The 26,537-nt window shown below is 36.6% G+C and overlaps 3 protein-coding genes and 1 long non-coding RNA gene across 4 annotated transcripts; 3 read left to right on the top strand and 1 right to left on the bottom strand.

The window, feature by feature from the left end:
- Nucleotides 1–2,135: 2,135 nt before the first annotated feature.
- Nucleotides 2,136–5,108, bottom strand: LOC126627836 (uncharacterized). Its single transcript, XR_007625140.1, has 4 exons — nt 4,878–5,108; nt 4,698–4,752; nt 2,357–4,542; nt 2,136–2,267 (listed from the first exon to the last, which is right to left on the bottom strand). It is a non-coding gene; the product is annotated as an uncharacterized LOC126627836 (long non-coding RNA).
- Nucleotides 5,109–8,576: 3,468 nt separating this feature from the next.
- Nucleotides 8,577–10,683, top strand: LOC126627794 (uncharacterized). The gene is made up of 3 exons (XM_050297351.1): nt 8,577–9,256; nt 9,650–10,168; nt 10,316–10,683. The coding sequence occupies exons 1-3, from the start codon at nt 8,766–8,768 to the stop codon at nt 10,401–10,403; spliced, it is 1,098 nt and encodes a 365-aa protein (XP_050153308.1). The 5' UTR covers nt 8,577–8,765; the 3' UTR covers nt 10,404–10,683.
- Nucleotides 10,684–12,721: 2,038 nt separating this feature from the next.
- LOC126627806 (disease resistance protein Roq1-like) lies at nt 12,722–14,564 on the top strand. The gene is made up of 3 exons (XM_050297361.1): nt 12,722–13,310; nt 13,464–13,970; nt 14,057–14,564. The coding sequence occupies exons 1-3, from the start codon at nt 12,847–12,849 to the stop codon at nt 14,133–14,135; spliced, it is 1,050 nt and encodes a 349-aa protein (XP_050153318.1). The 5' UTR covers nt 12,722–12,846; the 3' UTR covers nt 14,136–14,564.
- Nucleotides 14,565–24,116: 9,552 nt separating this feature from the next.
- On the top strand, nt 24,117–26,513 carry LOC126615116 (probable protein phosphatase 2C 75). Its single transcript, XM_050282866.1, has 4 exons — nt 24,117–24,578; nt 24,829–25,215; nt 25,727–25,844; nt 26,122–26,513. The coding sequence occupies exons 1-4, from the start codon at nt 24,117–24,119 to the stop codon at nt 26,511–26,513; spliced, it is 1,359 nt and encodes a 452-aa protein (XP_050138823.1).
- The last annotated feature ends 24 nt before the right edge of the window (nt 26,514–26,537 follow it).

Below are 26,537 nucleotides of genomic sequence, written 5' to 3' on the forward strand. Positions count from 1 at the left end.
CATATTTTTCCGTATTAGTTTATTGGGTTCAAATTAGCGCTTCCGCACAACACTTTGAACCCAGTGAAGGTGGAGAAGAGCTTCTTGTATTTGGAAGTCCCAATTCAGATCATTTGAGTCATCTAATCTGACATTGACAGAGGTGGAGAGGAGCTTGTTGTAATGTTAATTCAGCATTCAGAGGTGGAGAGGAGCTTGTTGTAATGTTAATTCAACATTAGAACAAGAGAAATAGCTCCAAGTGCTGAAATTGAAGAATTCAGTTGCGAACACATTTATGTTTCTCATCAGAACAAGATTAATTAGAATAATTAAGTTTTTAATCGCCCAGTTCCGTCCCGTATGAATTTTGAATATGGAGGACGTGTTTCTGCATTGTTTTCAATTGTCCCAAGCACTTTGTAGAGCTGTAGTAACTTTGCAGTCACAAGACATAAATACCAAAGTACCCTTAATTACTCTTCCAAATGTCTCAGGTTTGTGTTGACATGAACATGAGATTTTTCAATATGATGGGCACTTAGTTCAGTAGACCAAATTTAATAATATAATTTGTTGAAAACTTGCAAAAAAAAAAATTCTAACGAATTGTATTATCATGCTTGTGTACCAAGTAGTGTGTCATTCACACGAAAAAACTTCTCGACATGAGCACAACCCAAAGGCATCACTATTAGTTACTCATAAGAATACAAAGTTTACATTAAAGGACAAGATTAAACTTATCATTTTCAACTTAAATGACTTGCACACAAATTATCTAGTTACGCGATTGTGTAAGCGTGCTAAAGTGTAATTCACTTTCGGATTAGGTGGGTTGGATGGAAACACAAACTCTTATTAACCATGTTAAATGGATCAACGCGATTATGCCCAACTCAAACAAATTTATTTTTTGTCCTTTTCAAGTCGGATTGTCGAATCTATCAAAAATGGTTACCTCTACTCTTTCTTGGCATTTTCTACCTAAATTCGAACAAAAACAATGAAAGGTACATCCGAACAAAAATACAATAAAAGGTACTCATCCAACAACTTTCATATTTTTAATAGAAAAACGCGCATTATTCTTGTCATCGACTTTCTTAGGCTACATTTTTCTCCTGCAATGGGTTTTTATTTCGGAGGGTTGGTGTGGAAGGATAGGAGTGCACAGGGTGAGAAGCCCTATTGTTGTAGTGTCGCTGCCACCACTATAAATCCTGCACTGGATTTTTGTTTCTTTTTTTTTCGTGAATTAATTGCAATGTGTGTTTTTATTGAGTAAACAAGTTTTGTAGCTAACAGCATATATACCAAAGATTTCAGAGTAGAATTGTTATTACCCTCATTAGATTAAAAGTCAAAGAACCATTAATCGTCCGTTTTATGATTACTATGCGGTTGGATATGACACGTATATGAGATGCTTACACTTAACCGGAGATATTCTGGTCACCTTAACTCACTTTTCATGTGATTGGGGAGATTGAGATCATTTTCGTTTCATAAAGAGGGTGTTAGGTATGCAAGTGCAGATTCAACATAATTGAACAAATATTGGTTAGTGTAGATTCGTATACACTATATATATATATATATATATATATATATATATATTTTTACATTTTTGTTTGGTTACACTAGAGTTGTATTTACCTTTTTGTTTCAATAAAATTTCACCTTGCACAGTCGAGGTTTCTTTAACAAAAAAAGAAGTGTAGATTAATATAGAATATTATTCACTAAAAATACAGTCATACAAATTAAACTTATAGAGATTTGCAGATGACACTTTACCACAACAACAAAAAATAGTAATGCTTATACACCTTGATGTGTCGATCTTTACGAATTTTCTTCTTCTTTAATATCTAATTACCTAAACCGCCAATACGGCTCTACTCTAAAATTTAATAATAAATAAAAAGAAGGGGCAGTAAGATCGCTGAATTTCAAAACCAGTTTAGCGTACTTTGGCCTGGTCCCTTCGTGCAAAGCTGCTAAACCACCCTTCCTTCGCATTTCTACGGCCGAAGTATGCAGCTTCGTTTCACACTGAAATTTTTTATATCCATTCCTGGAAGAACGTTATTGTTTTTTATTTTTAGAAGTCAACTAAAATTTATGCCTGTGCATTGCTGCGGGGTTGAAAATTATATGAAAGATTATGCAACTGCAATTTTTATAAACAATGTTCGAGTCAAAAATTGAATTACGAACGCCAATGCAACCAATGCAATTTACACACAACCTCATCATGAATGAAACTAATTAACAATCTACTGCTGCAATCGAGATAACAACCACTTTGCAGATTTTTGTGGAACCACTTTGCAGGTTTTGTGGAACCACTTTGCAGATTTTGTGGAACTACTTTAGTGGAACCACTTTACAGGTTTTGTGGAACCACTTTATTCTAAACATAAATCTTAACATAACTCAGTAAGGTGTAAAAAAATTATTAGAGAGATTGACAAAGCACAAAAAAATAGATATTTGTAATGAATTTCAAATCAAACCAGAGATTATATCAACTGAGTTTGATACATATGTACCTGTTGAGTTTGATACATGTTTTATACGCTTTTCTGCTGAGTTTGATACATATATACAACCATATTAGGTGTTCAACGATGGGGCTTACATTCCTATTTACAATTGGATAAATTTATACTTCTATATTGATGCAAGTTATGATTTTAATTTGAATGCCTTCTTCTTCGTTCTGACAATCAAAAAAATAAAAAATGTATATATTTTAAGATTAGATATTACAAACTGATGTACACATAATAATAGAATCAGTGTCAATTTCTCCATGTTATAGCAATACCTCATAACAAATCGCGGGCAAACAAAATCAGTTTTAAGTTTTTTGAATTTAAAAAAAAGCCAAAACAAATCGTAATAGCAGACAAATCCAGAAAAAGATAGAAACAAATAGAATCATTTAAATTTTGTATGCTGTTAGTTTCTCAAGTAACCCTTACATATTCGTTCAAATTATGCATGTATTGGGGTGCTTTAAGCAGAATGGTAGTGTAGTATTCAGAATTTATTTTCAAATGATCACAAATGAATCTCCCACTGTTCTACTTAAAACACCATTATTCTACACAAAACTAAGTGAAAATTGCATTGTTTTTATAAAAACATTGAAAAACATATGAACTCATGCCCAACTTTGATTAATCCATCATTAATAGCTGACTATTTCAACACTAAGAGTTGATAAGAGAACATTGGAAAACATATGAACATGCCCACCTATTATCATATCTGACATTGCAGTTGATTAATCTCACATAAATCCACATCAAAAGAACCCAGAAATTTAATGAAGAATTTTTCAAAACCCACAAATTTAAACGAAAAACTCTATAAAATCATGAAAAATTTAATAAAATCCAAGTATATTAATCACAAATTCGATCATACAAATCTTCACGTCCAATAAGTCTAGAAGGTACCTAGCTTCCTTGCAAAATCGTATCTCTACAGGCTAAGGCTCAAATTTCCTTACAGCAGCCTTGATTCCCAATTCAAGCAGTCACATATATATATTTAAGTTGATGCGTTCAATGGGCATATGCACTTATCAAAAATTATGATACCGATTGAACACGTTAGAGTAATGTCCGTGATTAAATAATAAGCATGAAAATGACTAACCTGGTAACACAAACTGCTCAAATTTGGTGGTTAATACTTAATACTGCCTTCTACTATTGTACATAACAGCATAATCGAAACAATAAGCTAATTTAACGTGTTGATACTTGATAGCTATTTAGACTTGAAAATTGAAAACAAAACTAAGGAAATTGAAAACAAAACTAAGGACATTAAAGGAAATACAAAAATGTTCTAAGATTGAAGGTGAAAGTATAAGCTAATAGCACAGCAAATAAGCAAGAAAAGTTGGCAAGATTTTAAAGGGGACCAATATTATTTTAGGAAAACTAATAAAAAATGTTTGAAAACTTTGAGATTTAACGAAAAAATAAAAGATAAAATAAATAGTACCAGAATTGATTTTTTAATATAAAAATATAATTTTTTATTAAAATAAACAGTAACATAATTTTTTCGGTATAATTCTTTATTATTTTCCCATCAAACAGGAGAACAAAAGAGTCTTCCCAACTACAGTGATTTGACAATTTTCAAAAAGTTTGGAAATACAAATAATGGCCCACAGATCAAATTATATACTAACAATTCCAGAAGACATTCAGCATGTGACCGCTTAAACTTTGAATGGATGCGAGAAATGCAGGATTGAAGCCAGAATTGAACCTTATATTACCTGTTTCAATGTTTGGTTACGCTCATCATTGAAACTTCTGCCACGCTTCGTTCCAACCGCATCAAGCTCATCAATGAATATAATTGACGGTGATGTTTCCTTGCCAAATTGAAAAGGTCTCTAATGCGAGCTGCTCCTCTTCCAACAAACATCTGCACAAATTCCCTGGGCTAGGAAAAACTAAAATAAAAGAAGATACTCAAGAACATATAACCATTAACCCACTCCTCCACCGCCTTGACCTCTTTGATCTGCAAAACCAAATAACATTTTTCAACAAAAAAGAACTAATTTAACAAAGCAAATACAGCATACAAAAACAGATATTCAATTTAGCTTCATTTAGATTACAGGAAGTCTATTCAAACAACCAAAAGGATATAAATAAAAATATTCAAGAATCAACCTTTTTCAAAGATCGCTTGGTCCAGCGTTCAAACCAAAAAACTGAAGACGGTTACCTGAAATAAATGAAAATTAAAAAGTAATTAATTTACTCTTAACCATGGTTTTTTTTCAAGAATCAGAAAAACCTAAAAATATTCCAAACAATCCCAAATTTTGGAACTGTTTTAAGCCAACTTACCATGAAATTACAGTCGCTTGAGAAATTTTCTTTAAATCAGGAAGGAACAGGCATTCCTGTATAAGTAATTCATTTAAAGGGTGTTTTAGCAACCATTGTTAGATGATCAATGCGAAGGAGGATACGAGGGATAAGAGATAAGAGGGAGGGGGGACAGATGGGAGAGGCAGAGAACAGTGAGGGATGAGAGAGAGTGACAGTGTTGGGAGATGGGGGAGTGGGGGTACAGAAAATATTAGAAAACAAAAATCAAACACACCAAACCAGCTTTTCACATTTTATAATAATTTTTTTTCTTTTTAACCAATTATTTTTTCGAAGTTTTAACGAAAAGCTCTCGGTACTGTTTATTTTAACGAAAAATCACATTTTTACACTAAAAAGTCAAAACGGATACTATTCACTTTACCCTTTATTTTGTTTAAAAATTTTCAAACCATTTTCATTAGTTTTCTTTTATTTTTTATCATTTTCGTGCCAGAAATTATGTGCTACATTTTTTTTAATCTTATTTTTTTGTCCAACAACCCATTACTTTACCCTTTCACTGTACAAAGCAGGCAATACAAACCGAATCCAAAGCTGACGACAGACGCAAGGCCGGGAAGGACTAAACAGACTTTTTACTTTATAAAATTGTAAACAGTACGGAGACCAAAGCAGAAACCAAGGGTATTTTTTACCTTTCACTGTTAATGAACAGTACGCTCTCTAGCATGATGAACAGTATTTTTTGCTGTTGGTAGATATAAATTTTGCCTGCAAGAAGATTATTTTCCTTAAATTTCCTCGAAGATGTGAACACAAAAAGCATAATTTTCTTGTGCCTTTTTACGTAATGACCTAATTTGCATTGACTCAGTGACTTCGTATCGATCAGATTATTTTCCGGTGATCCAATTTGTAGATCAGTTGAGTTAGTATTTCTGTTTCGTACATTACTTTTAGTCTTAGCTGCTCGATCATCACTGACCAGGTGGTGTTTTCAAAAGTCATAAGCACTCTGTAGAGTTGTAGTGCCATTGCAGCAACAAGATATTATCAAGTACCCTTAGGCCTCGTTTGGCAGCTCAGACTGTACTGACTATTTCAGTATAAATAGTCGTCGGATATGACTGACTAAATTAATCGAGCATTTGATGTTGCATCTGATTAATTTATACATCGGATAATAGGTCGGACTATAATAATTTTTTTAAATAATTTCACAGGATAAGTGTTGTTAAAATGAAAAAAAAAGGAAGAAAAACAAGTGAGAAAAAAAAAATTAAACATCTTTACACAGACAAAAATTAACAAATAAAAATAAAAAAGGAAGAGAAAAAAACCCAGATCTCTTCCCAGTTCCCAGTTGTGTCTTCCTATCTACACCATCTTCCCCACGGATCAATTCCCACCCTCCCATACGAACCCACTTCTTCATTTCTTCAAATCTCCCAAAACCCACATCGATTCACCAACCAAAAAAAAAATATTCCCAGAAATTAAATATTTTCAATGCTAATAAACCAAATTTTATCATCGGAGCCTAGCTCCCTTCCTTGTCGGAGCCCAGCTCCCTTCCTCCTCCTCGTCCTTCTCGTTGGAGCCTAGATCGGAAAATTTGAATCATCATCTTCCTCCTTCAACCCACGGAAGTATTGTTGTTCTGTTAGAGATCGAAGGCGAACGGAGGAGGTGGGAGGTGTGTGTGTGTGAAGGAGGAGGGAGGAGGGAGGAGGGAGGAGGGAGGAACAGAAAGAAAAAAAGAAGATGACAAAGATGAACTTGAGATCCAGACGAGAGAGAGCAGGCGGGTGAGATAGTTGAAGGAGAGTCATGCGAGAGAGGAACAGAGTGAACAAGAGAAATCTCACCTGACTAAATAATACAGAGGTTTTGGACGGGATTCATAAGCGGGTGGGAGGGGTATAAAATAAGTGGGGCCGGATTAAATAATCTGGTGCTTATTTTATACGAAGCTCACCAAACATCCGTTTCGTATTATTAATACTATCCGATTGTCTTATACGATGTGTCAAATGATGTCTTAATAACTCTTCTAGATGTCTTAGGTTGGTGTTGACATGAACACAACATAAGGCTGATATGATTAATTACTAATACGCATACAAAATTGACATAAAAGAAAAATATTAAAATTATCATTTCATGTAAATGAATCGCACATGAGTTATCGAGTTACGTAATTATATAAGCGTGCTAAAGTGTGCGTTGTTTTCGAATTAGGTGGGTTGGATGGAAACACAAACCCTTATTAACAATGTTAAATGGGTTGACACGATTATGCCCAACCCAAACAAATTTGTTTTGTTTGAAATATTTATGTAAATATTCGGGGCAATAAAAGGATAGACTTTTATGGCTTCGCCACGAGTCAGTGCTTTTATAAAAAAACAAATTTGTTTTGTCCTTTTCACTCCTACTCTTTCTGGGGGATCATTTTCGGATCTTTTTATTCTAATCCATTAAATTTGGGGATCTAAATAATTGAAATTTAATCTAATGACTACAAATAAGGGTCAATTTTAAAAGTTATAATAATTTTAACCGTTAAATCAAATTTCAATTATCCGAATTTTCGAACTTGATGAATTAGGTGGAACGGGATCGGGGATCCGGAGAGGATCCCTTTCCACTCTTTCTTTGTACTTTCAACCTAAATTCGATCAAATACAACAAAGTACATCATCGAACAACGTTCATATTTTTAAGAGGTATTCATCAATTTCCTCCTGAACTTGTGATCATTGGCCAATTTCCCCCCTCAACTTTAATTTTGGCCAATTTCCCCCCTCAACACTCATAATTAGTCAATTTCCCCCCTCAACTTTAATTTTGGCCAATTTCCCCCTCAACTCTCACAATTAGTCAATTTGCATCATACTGTTAATTTTTTAATTTGATCATAAGTGTGTGTAAAAAACTAAATAAGATGTATATATGTTAATCATGTTCGTATATCTTTATCCTATTACAAATAGATTAAAATTTAGAATTTTACAATTTATCATATATAGTATTATTAGTCATAATAAATCAGTATGAAGTAATTTTATTTGATTTTTTACTATACAAAATTGATAACAAAAAGGATTGATGTGTTAATTTTTGTATGTGAATACAATTTTCTTTATAAAAGTGAAAGCTAAATTCAAGTAAATTGCGGAGAATCAAGCTTTAGTGCAAAAATAGCTAGTCAATTCATAATTTTCGACTCCTTATTAAGAATAACTCATTTCATTGAAATAGGTCTTGATCCATGAGTTTAGGATTATTATTTCTTTTTGTTATTATTTCTTCTTCTACTTGCTTTAAACCCGATTCATAACTTTTTCTTATAATCAACCCATATCACATACTAATTGTATTATGTTTTTGTACATTTTACCCTATATTATGCAGGTGAGTTTATGTTACTTTTAGTACTTTGTTGGAAGTTATTAGAAAGATCAAAACAAAAAAAAAATAGATGGAAAATAAATAAAAAAATTAACAGGAGGGTGCAAATTGACTAATTATGAGAGTTGAGGGAATTGACCAAATTAAAGTTGATGAGAGAAATTGACTAATTATGAGAATTGATGGGAGAAATTGGCCAATGATCGCAAATTTAAGGAAGAAATTGATGAATACCTCTATTTTTAATAAAAAAACGCGCTCATATTTTTAATAGAAAAACGCGCATTATCATCGCCACTGACTCATTGACTTTCTTAGGCCACTTTATTTTCCTCCCTGAGAAATCGCATCTTTTGATCGAGGCCATTCATCTTCCTATCGATCGGACCATATTTTCCAGTCAACAGTTGTTTCTGTTCTGGTACAATTTTCCAGTAATCGTTGAACTCCTAGCTTCAACAATCGAGTATTGCAGTTTTTATATCAATGGCTGTTTCTTCTTTTTCTTCAGTATCTGACGACGTCCGTCGTTGGAAATATGATGTCTTCGTCAGTTTCAGAGGCGAAGACACCGGCGGGGGTTTTGTCAGCCATCTGCTCAGAGCTTTCAAGCAGAAATCAATCAGTACATCCGTGGATGCTGAAGATATGTGCAGAGGCGACCGCCTTTCGGAAGAGCTCCGAAAACACATCCAACAGTCGAGGCTTTCGATTGTAGTTTTTTCTCAAAACTACGCTTCTTCCAGACGGTGCCTCAGAGAACTGGCCCAAATGGTGGAACAAGTGAAGATGACTGGCCAGGTGTTGGTGCCCGTTTTCTATGGAGTAGAACCGTATGTTGTTCGTAGAGCCACCGGACCTTTTGCGGAAGCTTTCGCAAGATATGACTGCGAAATGGAAGAGGAGGAAGTGTGCACTTGGAGGAAAGCCCTAACTGCTGCTGCCAGTTATTTTGGCTGGTATATAGAAAATTATAGGTAATTTTAATTAAATTTTCCACATCCTATTATACGTATAGTATATGTATATGTCCAAACCCTTTATATATCTTTTAGGTCTTACTCAATGATAAGTTTTGCAAAAAAAAAATCACCAAAATAAAAAATCATATGACTGTTGAATTATGGTGATCGCTCTCTATTGTTTTTTGGAAGAGCAGTAAGGGGGTCGGATTAATCTAATTTGTAGCAAAAATGATTATGAATGATGTTATATTACAATATAGACTGTTCAGATTGTTGAAAAAAAAATGAAGTGAATAAGAGATTCCTCAATTGAAAGAAACCGTACATACATGCATACACAAATATTTATGACATTACTACTTGAGGAAATTGTGCAGTACTGTTTTTCAAATTTCACATCTACAGGGATGATGCCGAGCTGATTGAGGAAATCGTACAATGTGTTTTTAACAAATTGATCCGCTGGTCATCGTTTGACGGTGGTTGGAAATATGATGTTTTTCTCAATTTTAGAGGTGAAGACACTCGCAAGAGTTTTTGCAGCCATCTCTACAAAGCTCTGTATCAAAAAGTAATCAACACCTTCATGGATGATGAAGAGCTTAGAAAAGGCAACAGCCTTTCGGAGCTCCTGAAATGTATTAAACAGTCGCGAGTTTCGATTGTTGTTTTTTCTGCAGACTACGCTTCTTCCACATGGTGCTTAAAAGAACTCGTGCAGATCCTCAAATGCATGGATGAACATAATCAGATGGTGGTCCCTGTTTTCTACGAAGTTGATCCATCTCAAGTTTGTAGGCCGGAAGCTTTTACTAAACACGATCGCGATTCTAAGGTGGAGATGGAAGAGGTGCAGAGCTGGATGTTGGCCCTAACTAGAGCCACCAATTTAACTCTACCTCGCTGGGATTCACGAAACTATGAGTAATTTTTGTTTACTAAATATGTTCTTAGTTTTTCTTAGTTTCTTTTAACCTATTAAGGGTTTGAGCTTTACATAACATTTGGTTTACTTTGAGTTGTCAGTATATGTTTAATTCTCCTACCAATACTGTTTTTCATATTCCGTAGCGATGATGCCAAGCTGATTGAGGACATTGTACAACATATTTCGAGAGAGCTTCCCCGTTTTACCAGACTGCAGATGGGCCATGTTTGATAACGATTCAGTTGAGATAGAGCACGATTCTGATGAGATACAAGCCTGGTTGCAGATCAATCCTAGCTACATCAATGTGTTCTTTCAATTTCAGTTTAAACTTTGTTCAAAAAAAAAAAAAATTCAGTTTAAACTAGTAAGTGAGCCCGCGCTATGCTGCGGGTTTTAAAAATGTTTTAAAAATATTAAAGTCTATTTACATCATTATCAAAATATATTTACATTAATATCAAAATTTATTTACCTCTTTATGTTCAATAAAGGATTGATGTTGGTAGTATATATTACACAGTTCATATGGATAACATTCATATCAAAATCTTAAGTTGAAGTTACTTAGTATTACAGTCTAGTGGAATTCCTACTTGTAAGTGAGTACTACGGTTTAATGATATTCTTCTTCACTTGTAAGTGAGAGCCCTTAGATTCGATTATTGCTAAACACGAGTTTGAATCACATTATTGCTAACTCATTGTATGGCTAAACCCATCATTCTCCCTTAATATAGATAACATCGTTTATTCAAAAAAAAAAATTTTCTTAAGTTGAAGAATTTGGAATATGTAAAGTCCCTATAGACGATTACAGCTCTTCTCTTTCCTTATCCTCATACTCTGTCCCCATGTTGAGTCCCACAATTTGAAGCTTGCAAAAAATATTAAAATCTATTTACATCCATATCAAACTCTAATTTATCTAAATTAAAAATTTTAAATTTTAATTCAAGGATCGGTTGCATGAAGAAACACCTCTTATTTGCAAGAAGAAACACGTCTTATATATCTGCTTGTCCATAAAATTATCTAAAAAATGAGATAGATATCTAAGCAGCACAGGAATAATATCTATCTATGAAAAAATCACTTCAAAATATGTCTTAAATAAGATAGATATCTAAGAAACCCCTATTATATCTACTTGTTCATAAAAGCGATTATTACTCTCCCAATATCACTCAAAACATGTCCTAATTAAGGGAGTGTATTCAATTAGGATTTTGAGGGATTTTAATTTTTTTAATGAATTTAGGGGTATTCAATCAGGATTTTAAGTGATTCTTTGAAATTCAAGATGTATTCAATTAGAATTTTAAGATAGTTTATTAAAATCCTTAGAAATTCGGATGTATTCAATTAGGATTTTAAAGAAATTTATAGCATTTCAGGTGTATTTAATTAGAAATTGATTTTAAAGAATTTAAGAAAGTTGAGGAATTAGAGGGAATTAGAGAGATTTCGTAGTGTATTTTAAGTATCCATAAATCTCACCTCTCTTCATGAGATTTTGAGGGAATTGAATAAAATTTTATATGGAATCTCTACAAATCAATTAAACTCCATAAAAATCCATGAATTTATAAATTTATTAAAGTCTCTCAAATTCTCAATTGAATACACCCGTATAAATTGTGTAACTTTTCTTCACACATTCTTGGACCTCCAAAGTTGGAATATTAGTACAAACTGAAGTTATGTTGAAACGGCATATTAATAAAATCATCTTTGTCAACCAAAAGATGATGAAAAGATTATTTAGTATTCTATCACAATAAAAGTTATGTATAATAATGTAATTTCACAAAATCTAATTTTACTGTTTTTATTTAAATCTCACATACATGTGATTTTAATATATATCTAATATAAAAAAAATAAAAATAAAAACTTCTCTTCCCACTCTCATGTTCTCTCTCTCTCTCTCTCTCTCTTTCCTTTCTATTTTAAAAACAAACAAAAAATATTTATACACACGAAATGTATAGACATATGTTAGTCTATTTTGGGAAGAAGATGGTGATGACAAATAAAGCCATTTGTTTTTTTTCCTCATTTTGCAAATAAAAAAAATTATAAAAAGCAAAAAATAATAACACGTTATTTCGTTGCCATATTGAATTTCCTGTTAGATTACTGGAAGCAGACATGAGAACACATATATAGCATTTCTTTTTCGTTTTGGGTTTAGATGTTAGATTAGTTATCGATCAGAATTGAACCCATATTGTCATGTAAGAACTCAATTCTTTTTTACCACTGTAGTAAAATGTCATTTGAGGGTATATTTTTTGTACCACTGTAGTAAAATGTCATTTTGTTAGAACCCATATAAATAAAATCTAACAAAAACTGACCGCACGATATACGATAAACGAATAAGATTACGAAATCCTTATGATCCTAGGAAAATGATCAAGTGAGAATCATTTTCCTATTTTTTGCACCAAAATTCAAAGATGTTTTATTTTTTAAGTATATTGTTTGGCCTGGCCTGACTTGGATTTTATTGATATTTCATGTCCACACATACACGCTTTTGACCGAGACCAGTCATGTTCCTATCGATCGGACCAATATCCAGCGGTCCTTTTATAGGGTACTCTAAAGATCAATCCAGTAGTTCAGTTGTTATATCAGTTGGCAAGAATCGATATTGTGCTTGTTAATGGCTGCTTCTTCTTCTTCTTCTGTATCATACGGTGGTCGATATGATGTGTTCATCAATTTTAGACGCGAAGACACTCGCAAGATCTTTATCGGCCATCTTTACAAAGCGCTGGTTCAGAAATCAATATACACCTTCATTGATGGTGACGATCCGGAGCTCCCGACAACTATCCAAGAGTCAAGGCTCTCGATTGTAGTTTTTTCTAAAAACTATGCTTCTTCCACGCGGTGCTTAAAACAACTTGTTCATATCCTAGATCGTGTGGATACAGAGAAGCATATAGTGGTGCCCATTTTCTATCAAATAGATCCGTCTGATCTTCGTAAACTCGCTGGAAGTTTTGCGAAAGCTTTTGCTCAACATGATCACGATTCTAACGCCAACATCGATGAGGTGCAGAGCTGGAGGTCCGCTCTAACTAAAGCCGCCAATTTTTCCGGTTGGGCTTCACGAGATTATAGGTAATTTTATTTAGCTACTTTCTTTCTTTTAGCTTTTCATGGCATTTGATCTGTTAAATCGGTATCACAATATTTTGTGTACGTGTTTTACTGGAATATATATGGCATTACGGCTTAAGGAAATTGTGCGATACTGTTTTTCAAATTCCACAGGGACGAAGCCAAGTTTATTGAGGGAGTTGTGCAAGATATTTTTAATCAATTGCTCCAATTCAGCAAAGTTTACGTCAGTTTTAGAGGGGAAGACACTCGCAGGGGTTTTGTCGCCCATCTCTTCAAAGCTCTGCATCAGAATGTACTCAGCACCTTTAGAGATACTTCAGCGGATAATATAGGTGATGAAATCGGCGCTAGTATATACAAAGTTGTTCAACAATCAAGGATTTCGATTGTAATTTTTTCCAAAAACTATGCTAATTCCCCTTGGTGCTTAGACGAGTTGGTCGCAATCCTGGAATGTATCCGCACAAACAATCAGAGATTGCTTCCCGTTTTCTATGGAGTAGATCCATCTGATGTTCGTAAAGCCAAAGGGCCCTTTGGGGAAGCTTTAGTTCACTTGGAGAGACGTTACAGCGACAATATGGAAAAGGTGAAGCTTTGGCGCTACGCTCTAAGAAGTGCCGCCGACATTTCTGGATTTGATCGCAATAATTACAGGTAATTTTTCTCTATAAAATCTTAATATTTTTAGGTTCTAATTTTGACCTTTTCAATCTAAGCATGCTACTTTTCATATTGCACAGGGATGAGGCCAAGCTTATTGAGGACATTGTAAAATGTACTTGGAGACTCTGCCGTGACTTCGAACGGATCTTGAATTGAGAGCTTGAATGAGACTGTAATCAAATACCAGAGCTTTTCACCGAGTATAAATATTTTGGATGAACAAGAAATCACAGCTTTGGAAATAGTTTCAACTTTCAACACCAAAGCATAATTACGTTGAGGGATATATTGTGGGTTTTATTGCTTTTGAATAAACAAATTTCTGTAAAACAGTAGAAAATGTCAATTAGATGCTGTTATTGAGGACATTCATCGACTGGCTAGGCCATTCACTAGAATATCCCCGAAAGCATGTGTTTAGGGAGGCGAACTTCCTACTGTGGACAGATCTTACTTCTATGATCGTGTACTATTACGATTGTGGCGTGTAATGCTTATATCTTTGATTGTATGAGTGTGGATGCGGTAGGGAATTTAGTTTGTAACTGGTTGTGTGGTTGTACTCCTTTCTTTCTGTATAAATAAGGTGTCTTCTCTCCTCTAGAGTCTTTGCCGTCCAGTTTTGCCCCACATAATTTTGTTCATCTTAGCATGAAATATAGTGACATTGAACTGCCTTTTTGTTTCACTTTACCCTTATATAAGCTTCAAAGAAATGTAGGAATGCTTTTGACACCGACAATAAAAGGTACCTGCTTCTGCTGTGAAAAATTATTGTCACTGTGGCCTGAAATTCTTGGTTTAAGTGACTGTTGGGAGGTATCGGATAGTATTAGCCATATATCTTCCTTGAAAATATTAAAATTTTGCAGAAACCTTATTGAGAGCTTACCTGCGATAATGAGTTGACTTCTTTGTTTAACAACTCTCAAATTGGAAGCTTGCAAGAGACTGAAATCAATACCAGAGCTTTCATCAAGTATAACTTCAAAGATTCTCAACCGGTGGATATAGAGAAATGCAGCGACGCTTTTGATAGAAGGACAACTTCTAATTCCTGTATCAATCTATTTTTTCAAATTTATTAAAATTTGCCGGGTTGGTGGATGCTTCAGTCTCCCTGGCAACAACACAGCAATTCAAAGTTGCTTCCAAAACAAGGAAGTGGGATCAGGGCTTGGTGAATTGCTACCAGTATACACATACTGTGGGATGAGTTCGGGAGTGCAGAAGGGACAGGTGGGAGCTAGTAGGCATGATCTTGGCAAAAACAGCTTGCAAATGGAAAGGGAAGTTGTGGCAGATTGCCAACTTGTTCCTGCTTTTGACACTTCGCAGAACTGTTAACTCTAGCATTATGTTTAACGAGCCCAAGAACCTCTGCAACTCTAGCATTTCTTGGGACTCAGTTGGAGTCCGCCTGCAATAAAGTCTGCCTTTCATGACAACACGCGTAATCCTCTGCAAGACGCCTCAACAGCTGCGGTTTCAACCCTGTACGATCACGGTGCACGCCTCAATAGTTAGCCTCCTTCCTCAACCTCAGAACAAAATCAAAACAACAATGTGCGTTGAAATGTAGAACTATTCATAATTTCTCAATCCCCAATTGATTTTAGAATATAAGAGATTAGGCAAGAAGCTTTGTAGAGTTGCAATAACCTATGGAAGTGACGCAGGACGAAGCAAGAGAGATACAAACGTAAGCCCTCGAAGAATACAATTTTTGGAGTCCACCAGATTTTGGTTGAAAACCCAAAGGTTGTTTTGTTTAATTGATTAACTTGATGCTTACAAATGAACAGCCAAATGGCTTAAATAAATATAGTACATCTGTTGGGAGAACTTCAAGGGCTAATGACATAAATTTGAATGACAAACGAAAAGTCCAAATTTTTATTATAAACTTCAAATTGCATTTTGGAGGCTGAAATGATTCCGAATGGCCAAAATCCATGAGTTTGACTCGTGGCATCGTTTTCTTTCCTAAAAGATATCAAAGGTCCAATTCGGAGCCTGAACGCTAAATAGACAAATTCCTACTGTGTCCTTTTGTCTTCTGACAGTTCATCTCCTCCTCGATCCATTCAACTATTTGTTCTATGTTAGAAAGGTTCATGTTAACTTGTCGTCTCGCGTCTAAAATTATGAACTCTAGGAAAGAGGAGAGAGTTACCGTTGGATGGTAAGTGCCCATGGGCTTTGGGCCTTGCATGTTTCCAAATGACACCAGTGCGCACTTTAGCCCATTCAACCAAGTCCAATCTGAATCGCTTTGACCGAGACAGTGAAGAGACAATGGAGGGAGAGAGGGAGGGCGTTGACCTGCAATCTTAGCATCCCTCAAATTCAAACAATTTCTGAAGACTAGGTGTTTTACTTTCGTTTGATGTTAATGGCGGCTGCTTCTTCTTGTTCTTCGTCTTCATCTGACTGTAGTTGGAAATATGATGTATTCCTGAATTTTAGAGGGGAAGACACTCGCAAGGTCTTCATCGGCCATCTCTACAGAGCTCTAAATCAGAAAGCAATCAACACCTTCATTGATGGCGAAGAGCTTCGAGAAGGCAACGACCTTTCAGAGCTCCTTACAGCTATTGCCGACTCGAGGCTATCGATTGTAGTTTTTTCCGAAAACTACGCTTCTTCTGTTAGTGTTTGTGTGTGTAGTTTTAGTATGTGTTTCAATGGAGGTTGTCTCCAAAGATGGAAAGAGTTTCCGAGAGAAGAAGCTGCAAAATGTCTCTTCGAATTTCATTCACATATCTTGCATAATACAATCTTACCGTTATATGAGGAAGGGAAGGGAGATCCTTCACTCTTCAACATATAATACAATCTTAGCCATTCATTGGTATCATCCTATGAGATGATGCCACTTGGCTTATTCTATTACTTAGGCTAGATACAAGATTAAAATGCCATGTGGACTATGATCCAAAGGCTCACATTCAAACTGAAACAACACATAGAAACATGATTCTTGCTGCCGAGCTTCAGCTAAAGGATTATACACCAACACTCCCTTCTAATCCTTTGGCTGATTTAACTTCAAGTAGCTCCCTTAGATACACAAATCGATCTTTAGGTAAAGCCTTAGTAAGTATATCTGCAATCTGCTCCTCTGTCCTGCAGTACACTAACTCAATCTCTTTGGCTTGAATTGCTTCTCGGATGAAGTGGAACTTCCTGTTGATGTGTCTTGTCTTTTGATGAAAGACTGGATTCTTTGCCATAGCAATGGCTGATGTATTATCACACAAGATCTGAGTTCCTTCCACTTGTTCTTCTCCAAAGTCTTCTAGAACAAATCTCAGCCACTTTGCTTGTGATGTAGCCTCTGCTGCACTAACATATTATGCTTCTGCAGTAGGTAGTGCCACAATGTTTTGTTTGATTGAAGCCCATGAGAACATACCAGATCCTAGTGTGAATGCATACCCTGAAGTACTTCTCATATCATCCTCACTTCCAGCCCAATCACTATCACAGTAGCCTATTAGGGTAGTAGCTTTTCCCCTTTCAAAGACAATACCAAAATCGATTGTTCCCTGGATGTATCTCAATACCCTCTTAGCTGTTCCCATATGTTTCTTAGTGGGATTATGCATAAACCTTGCCAACATACTTGCTGCAAACATCACATCAGGTCTAGTTGCAGTTAAATAGAGCAGACTTCCAACAAACTGCCTATATTCTCCTTCATCCGCAGGTTCACTTCCATCAACTTTGCTCAACCTCTCATTCATTACAAGTGGAGTAGCAACTGACTTGCATTCTTTCAGACCAAACTTCTCAATTAGTTTCTGTGCATATTTCTTTTGGTGTATAAAAATGTTGTTCTCAGTTTGCAGCACACCCATTCCAAGAAAATGATGTAATAAGCCCAAGTCAGTCATCTCATAGTGTTTCATCATGTCATTTCTGAATTCTTCAAGCATTTGTGGACTGCTACCAGTATATACAATGTCATCTACATATAGAGAGACAATAATGATACCTGAGTCCTTACTTGTCTTAACATACAAAGTTGCCTCACTTGAACTCTTCTCAAACCCTGCATTATTGAAGTATGCATTAATCTCGTCATACCAGGCTCTTGGTGCTTGTTTCAAGCCGTATAGAGCCTTGTTCAACTTGTACACCTTTGTTTCTTCACTTTCCTTCACAAAACCTTAAGGTTGCTCAACATACACTTCTTCTTTCAGTACCCCATTGAGAAATGCAGACTTTACATCTAATTGATACAAGTTCCATTTCTTCTGTGCAACAAGGGCAATTAAAGTTCTAATCGTATCCAACCTTGCCACAAGGGCAAAAGTTTCATTATAGTCGATTCCGGGCTTTTGTGAATAGCCTTTAGCCACCAGCCGAGCTTTATTCTTCTGCACCGTGCCATCCAGATTAAGTTTGGTCTTATAAACCCATCTAACACCAATAACAGGCTTGTCATATGGTCTCTCAACAAGCTGCCATGTGTTGTTCTTCTCAATCATGTCCAATTCAGTTTTCATTGCACTCCTCCATGAATCATCTTTGGCTGCATCCTCATAACTTTCTGGTTCAATAACACACATGTTACATTGAGCCATGATTTCATTGATACTTCTCCATTTCTTCGGTGTATCATCATAAGTTGGAGATCTCTCAAGCACATTCTCACTTTGAGAAACATTGTATTCTTCAAACTGAGAATTTTCATCAACCTCACAGATTTCATTAGCATTCTTATGTTCAGTGATAACTGGAAATGTCACTCCAGTATCTATATTGCAGTTCCAATCCCAAGATTTACTCTCATCAAATGTGACATCCCTTGAGAGAACAATCTTCCTTGAAATGGGATCAAACAATATGTAGCCCTTCTCACTTGAACCATATCATACAAAGATACACTTGTGACTGTTTTCTTCCAACTTATGTCTGAGATTGGAAGGGATATGCACATAGCACAGTGAGCCAAATATCTTCAAATGAGCTATTCCAGGTTTTCTGCCACTGTAAGCTTCAAATGGGGTTGACTTCTTCAAAGCTTTAGTAGGACACCTATTGATCAAATAGACTGCAGTATTCACTGCTTCTGCCCAAAATGCATATGGAAGGTTTTTTTTCATGTAGCATTGACTTTGCCATCTCCACCACAGTCCTATTCTTTCTTTCGGACACTCCATTCTGTTGAGGAGTGTAGGCCATAGTCAATTGTCTCTGAATTCCTTGTCCAATACAGTATTTGTCAAACTCTGCAGAAAGGAATTCTCCCCCTCGATCACTCCTGAGACATTTAACCTTATATCCACATTGTAACTCAGTCATTGCCTTGAACTTTCTGAAACATTCAAACACATCAGACTTGTTTCTCAAAAAATACACCCATGACATCCTTGTGCAGTCATCTGTAAACAACAAAAAATATTTGTTTCCAGAATGAGACTCTACTTGCATTGGACCACAGAGATCAGTATGAATCAACTCCAGTGGATCTTTAGCTCTCCAAGTTGATTGGGAAGGGAATGAGTCTCTGTGTTGTTTACCCAACATGCAACCTTCACACACACTTTGGGACATTTCTAATTTAGGTAATCCATGCACCAACTCCTGTTCTTCAAGTACCTTGAGACTTCTCTCATTCAAATGACCCAACCTCTTATGCCATATCTGAGAACAATGAGTGATACCTGCCCTTAGTGCATACTGTGTTGCAGGCAACATTGTCAAAGGAAAACATCGATTGTTGGTCATATGTACCCTCACTACTAAATTATCCAGTGACCATCCATCAAAAATATTCACTACATCACCTCCAAACAACAGATAATAACCATTTTCCATCATTTGTCCTACACTTAGAAGATTTTCCTCAAGTCCGGGAACAAGCATTACTTCTTGTATATGTTTTCTTCCCAATTTAGTTTCAATCACTAAAGTTCCCTTTCCTGCCACTTCACAGATTTCTCCAGTTCCCATCTTCACTTTGGATGTCAAACCTCTCTGAACATTGACCAATAATCTCTCATCTCCTGTCATGTGGTTACTACAACCACTATCAATGTACCATGAGTTATTGACTTTCACATCGGTCACTGCATTGCAGGCATAAAACAGTGATCCTGTTTCTCCCATTTGCTTCACATAATTAACTTTCTGCACGCCCCTATTCTCATGACAGTCTCTCATAGAATGACCTGGCTTACCACAGCCTGTGCACTTTGGTTTACCTTCATACCAGCACTTCCCATAGTGTAACCTGTCACACCACTTACAATCACCCTGAGCATTGTTTTGCTTCTGGACATAATTAGGCCTATGATCCCAATTCCTTTGAATATTGTTCTGTCTCTGAGGATAATTTGGTTTGTGATCCCAATTCCTTTGAGTATTGTTCTGTCTCTGAACAAGATTTGATTTATGATCCCAATTCTTTCCCCTTGATTTCCAACTCTCTTGAGACCTTTGATTCCCAGAAAATCCACCACTTTTGACACCCTTAGATGCTATATTTAAACTTGCAAATGCCCTATCAGTCGAAGACTCAGTATGTAGATCAAGCCTCTGTTCAAATCCTTTTAGAGAAGCTACAACCTCTTGGACCTCAATAATTTCAAGATCTCTAGAATGCTCAATTACAGAACAAATTGCATCATATGTTTTCGGAAGACTAATAAGTAATTTCTGCACAATTCTCTCCCTAGATAGTTCTTCTCCATAACTTTTCATTTGATTAATGATATCAAACAATCTAGAGAGATACACATATAATGATTCACTGTTCTTCATACGAGTATATTCAAAATCTCTACGTAAACCTTGCAATTTTACATTTCTTACTTGTTTATCTCCTCGGAATTCACCCTTTAGAGCATCCCAAGCTCCTTTGGATGTCTCTTCATTCACGATTCTGGGAAAGATCTGATCCGATACTGCACCTTGTATCATTCCAAGCGCACGAGCATCCTTCATCAGGATCTCACTGAACGACATTCCATCCGGCGTCTCCTTCTTCGTCTCATCGACCACAGCTTTCTCAGACTTCGGATCTGGTGGTTCAAACCCATTTTCTACCAGCTCCCACAAACCATACGATTTTAGTATAGTTGTCATACGAATCCTCCAAAATTCATAGTTCTCTCCATTGAAGACCGGAGCTCTAAGCTCGACATTTCCGGATCCAGCCATATGAGACTTGGATACACGAAATCACAATTTCCAGATTCGATTAAAGCTCAAAGATGTAGCTCAATCGCACAGATTTCACGCCCAGATTAGACGATGAAACCTGGCTCTGAGGCCATGTTAGTGTTTGTGTGTGTAGTTTTAGTATGTGTTTCAATGGAGGTTGTCTCCAAAGATGGAAAGAGTTTCCGAGAGAAGAAGCTGCAAAATGTCTCTTCGAATTTCATTCACATATCTTGCATAATACAATCTTACCGTTATATGAGGAAGGGAAGGGAGATCCTTCACTCTTCAACATATAATACAATCTTAGCCATTCATTGGTATCATCCTATGAGATGATGCCACTTGGCTTATTCTATTACTTAGGCTAGATACAAGATTAAAATGCCATGTGGACTATGATCCAAAGGCTCACATTCAAACTGAAACAACACATAGAAACATGATTCTTGCTGCCGAGCTTCAGCTAAAGGATTATACACCAACATCTTCGACGTGGTGCTTAAAAGAACTCGTCCAGATACTGGAATGCTCCGTAAGAATACTAATCGATGAGGGAAGTTCTTCAATTGCAGTCTGATCTATATAAAGCTCTGACAGCTCCTGCATGCTTCCTGAAATCTCTGGAAACTTGTCAAGATTTAAGCAGCCAGAAAGAATAAGGGTTTTAAGAGATTTCATGTGAATTCTTCTTGAAATAACCTGGAGTTCTTTGCATTCTTTTAGACTAAAAAAAACAAGGTTGGTAAGATCCGAAACCGATGGGTGAACTTCAGTTAAACTTGAACAACCTTCGAGATTTAGAATCTCAAGTTTTTTTGCTTCAGTGACATCCGGGGTTTTGTTAAGGTATTGAGAATGACTTAAATCGATGAATTCCAACCTTTCCAGACGCTGCAACGACAACCAGGAAAACATCCAATAAATAATAAGGCATCTGACAACTTAAACCATTCAAAATAAACATATGAAAAATGAATATTGTACCTTGGTTCCTTCCCAAAGTTGTTCAATCTGACTATAAGGCATTTCAAGATCAATAAGATTCTTGGAGTGGAAATTGGATGGCAAGGACTTTAAGGGGCATTTCAAGATCAATAAGATGTGGGGGACGCTTTTGATGCCATTGCCAAGAATAGAAGGTAAAACAGAAGGGAAATTTCTAATTTATGTATCAATCTATTTTTCAAATTTATTTTAAGGTTTCTGGGTTGGTGGTTCCTTCAGCTCTGATTTTCTGTCAGCGGTCATAAGCTAAGGCAGTGTGTGTTGTCTATTGACTATTGTGTATATATTATCCGTAGTAAGTCAACAAGCCCTAATCGTAATGCATAGAAGGGACTGGTGGTGAAAGATGGAGAAGATGTACTAGGTATATGATTTTGGCAAACACAGCTGCATCACATCAGAAGATGCGGAGTTCGTTTCTTTATATACCAATCGTGAGGAGGTGCAAACCACAAAGCATGGCGCAGCCTAAAAAATCATCATGAAAACCCTGAAGCGGAACTTCGTGTTTTTGGCAAATTACAGGTAAGAGTTGCTGACCAATATTTCAGGTGTGTTGTGTCTTTTGATCTTGCTTTATGTCTGTTTCATCTTTTTATCTTGCTTTATGTCTGTTTCATTAAGTCTACTCAGTTGATAAAAGTAGGCTTCGTTTTTCAGTCACTGGCGGGGTTTCACTCAATTGATAGCGAAAAATACTGAAATTGTGTATACTGGTAGCAATTCACCATGCCCTGGTCCCACTTCCTTGTTTTGGAAGCAACTGTGAATTGCTGCGTTGTTGCTGGGAGGATTGTGATTTGTGACCGTGGGATTAGTCCGAAACGCAGAAGGGACAGGTGGTGTGAGATGCATGGGGACTAGGTATGATCTTGGCAAACACAGGTTGCAAATGGAAAGGGAGGTTGTTGCAGATTGCCAACTTGTTCCTGCTTTTGACACTTCACAGAACTGTCGCTAACGTTAGCCCTCCGGTTCCGAATTACCACGCCATTGTTTCGCCGTTGGAAGGTGCTTTCGTGAAAGTCGAGCCTCAGACGCTGAAATGTAGAATTATCCATGTTCAAATTCAAATCACATTGATGTTGATCAAAACTAAATTACAATAATTTCATAATTGTTCAGTTTCCATACTGATTTTTTTGTTGTCAAATTATAGATTTTGTTAGATTAGCCATTGACGGAGTTTGAACCTACGTCATCATGCAAGGGTTGAACATCTTTTTATCGCTATGGTAAATGGCCACTTGTTGTTTCCATATTGATTTCAAATCACATGTTTTTGCAGTATTCTCATCATAAATTGTCAGTTTGTTGATTGATATAGATGACTAGACGACTTTTAAATCAGATTAATTTTTTTTAGAGAAGACTTTTAGAGGATGATAAAAAGGTAAACAATTCAGATTATATTGTTTGTAGGACAAGACTAAATCCATCTTATATTAAATGGTTTTGCTACCAATTGCGTTTTTATATGTAGTTTCACATTGCACAAATGGTTAGATAAATACAATTACTAGTTGACATCGTATTTGAAATCTTTAACAAAATTGTAGATACCTACTGTAATTAAGGTAGGTTTACACCTTACATATTAATCACGTAATTTTCATTTTGTGCTTGCTTTGTTTCATTTTACCATAAAATAATGGAATTTCAGTAAATCATTAATTTTCTGTTTCAATGCCACACAAGCTGACAAAGATGTTACTGATATCGACGGTTGCAACAATAGCAAGAAGGCCCCACGTAGTGGCTTCATAGCTCATGCAGAGCATTCTCGTGGCGCTTCCCAACCTTTCTCTCCTTCCACGAGTCACCACATTCTCCAGGACCTTCAACTTTCACGTTTCTCTGGTTTATCCCCTCTCTCATCACTCTCTCTATATCTTTCTCTGTCTAGATCTTCCTCTCTCTCTCTCTCTCTCTCTCTGAAACCCTAATCAAACAATTATGACCCGGCAGCGAGCTGAACTTGTTTCGTGGAAGATGAGGCTGAGGAAGGAGTGGATGTTTGATACTCCGGAGCAATGCCGAGACCGCCGCCGTCGAAGAATAGAGATGAGGCGGGCCAAGTGGTCCAGCTCCGGCTACCGCCCACTCCCAGTACGTGGTGCTCAGCACATCTCAAACGATCATGATCAGACCTGTCTAATATTATCTGACGAGGAGGATGGAGGGCCAACTGATCATGAGGTGGCGGTGCAGCCTGCAGTACCATCTCCCCGTTATTTGCTTCATAGGAACCCAATGCCGGAATTCAGGACTATGTCGTTCAGTCGGCTTCCAGATCAGATGGGTATGGAACTAAACGATACCGTGTTTGTGAAAGAGGACTTTTGCCGGCTGGATCATGTTCTCCATGGCCAGCCCATTCATTTCTTTGCTGTATATGACGGTCATGGACACCCTCATGTAAGTATTACGTAATTATATATTACTTATATCGTAACACACTCTCACTGTATAAACTTGAGAAGAGAACGTTATATACTTTTAATTTCGTACTCTCTACAATAAGCGATAGCAAAATATTTAAAATTTAATTTAAGATCTTAGTTTAATGTGTTTTCCTTGATAATTTTTTTTGTATATACAAATGTGATAATTTTCCTACTTATGAACTGAGAAGAAGGGAACGTTGTGGTTAAATTCACATGTATAGGTGTCCACCGTTTGCAAACAACGGATGCACGAATTCGTAGCCGAGGAGCTGCGGCGCGTCTTCACCACCGTAGGGTGTGCGAATGGTGATGAAAACATGAACTTTGCTTCGCAAGGGCAAGAGGAGGCGAGGTGGCCTGCTCTGGTACCGACGGCCCTAGAAAGGAGTTTCCAGAGGATGCATCGACTGGCCCAGGACACTTGCCCGTGTGGGAACATCGGGCACGCGTGCGGGTGCAAGCCCAATATCAACGCACTGCCTGTTGCGGGGTCCACTGCTGTTGTGGCAATATTGACAGCTCAGCATATTGTGATTGCCAATTGTGGTTTCTCACACGCCGTTCTTGGCCGTGCTGGGCGTCCCTTCCCACTCTCCCATTATCATAAGGTTGGTTTTTGTAACTTTTAATTTAGGGTTTTTTTTTCTTCTAATTTAACAAAATGTAGACTATAGCTCTGGTATTATTTAATTCGGTCTTTTTAACCGCCAGATAATAATGATCAAAGATATAACTATTAAAAAATCCGTATAGTATCTGATACTCCGAAATACCATAAAAAAATCCTCTAAATTAGAGTGAAAGTTTAGAGACTAATTGTCGGTCCTATGTCATGGCATATAATCAAATTGACGAAAAATCTCATGGAAAGACCAATAATGCACGTTAAATTCATGGACCTCAGTTAACGGCTATTTAGTTCATTGACGAAATCTACTTGATGTCCAAGTTCAAGTTTCAATTCGCTCTAATCTATCCTCCACATGCACTCCTTTCATTTTTTATTCCTAACCCTGGAATTTAATAAAACAAAGAAACATCAATGGACCAAATATTAAAAAGTGCATAAAAGAGAGAAAATATATTAGAATTTTACATTCTAATTTTATTATCTATCAGTTGCAGTCTGAGAGGTGGAATGAGCAAGAAAGGATGCGTGCAGTCGATGGTCGGATGTTCTATCACAACGGCGTTCGTGTATATGGAACTCTCAACATGAATCATTCCCCAAACCCAAGTAATCTTCAATTATCTCTCTTCTAATTAAAAATTAGTGTATTTAAGTTTCTGAAAAGATGTTGAGCCACAATTGGTGTTATTAGTGTTACTAATGAACTTGTTATACTAAGTAGGGAATATGTAAATAAATGCACGTCTGGTAAGTGATAACATGAGTGAATTGGTAACATCATCTGATGGAAATGCGATCGTCATTACGAAAAGCTTTCCTGCCTCTTCAATGTTAAGCTATTTCCTGGTGCTAATTATTTGATGGATTGTAAATTAATGAACAGTTGAGCACATTTATAAACCGGTTGTGACATTGGAACCTCGTATTTCCTTAATAAAAAGAGAAGGGGATCAAGATGAGTTCTTGATTCTAGCCAACGACGGCCTCTGGGATGTGGTGCCCGATGACATGGCTTGCAGGGTAGCTTGTATGTGTCTTAGAGGAGGCGGAGGTGGTGGCAGCAGCGGCCATATGAATCGAGCTACAGCTCCAAATACGGGGAACGTGGAGCACTGTCTTTGTCCTCCAAACACAGATGGCCATGAGAATGCGAGGGGTGGTGTGTTTCTATCGCCAGAAAGCAACCTTGCAGCCACATTGCTGTGCCGCCTTGCATTAGCTCGTGGAAGCCATGGCGATATAAGTGTCATGGTTGTCGATTTGAAAAGTGGCTAACGGGTAGAAGAATGAAAAGGGGAG

Source organism: Malus sylvestris, chromosome 1 (assembly GCF_916048215.2).
Source record: "Malus sylvestris chromosome 1, drMalSylv7.2, whole genome shotgun sequence".
Lineage (NCBI taxonomy): Eukaryota > Viridiplantae > Streptophyta > Magnoliopsida > Rosales > Rosaceae > Malus > Malus sylvestris.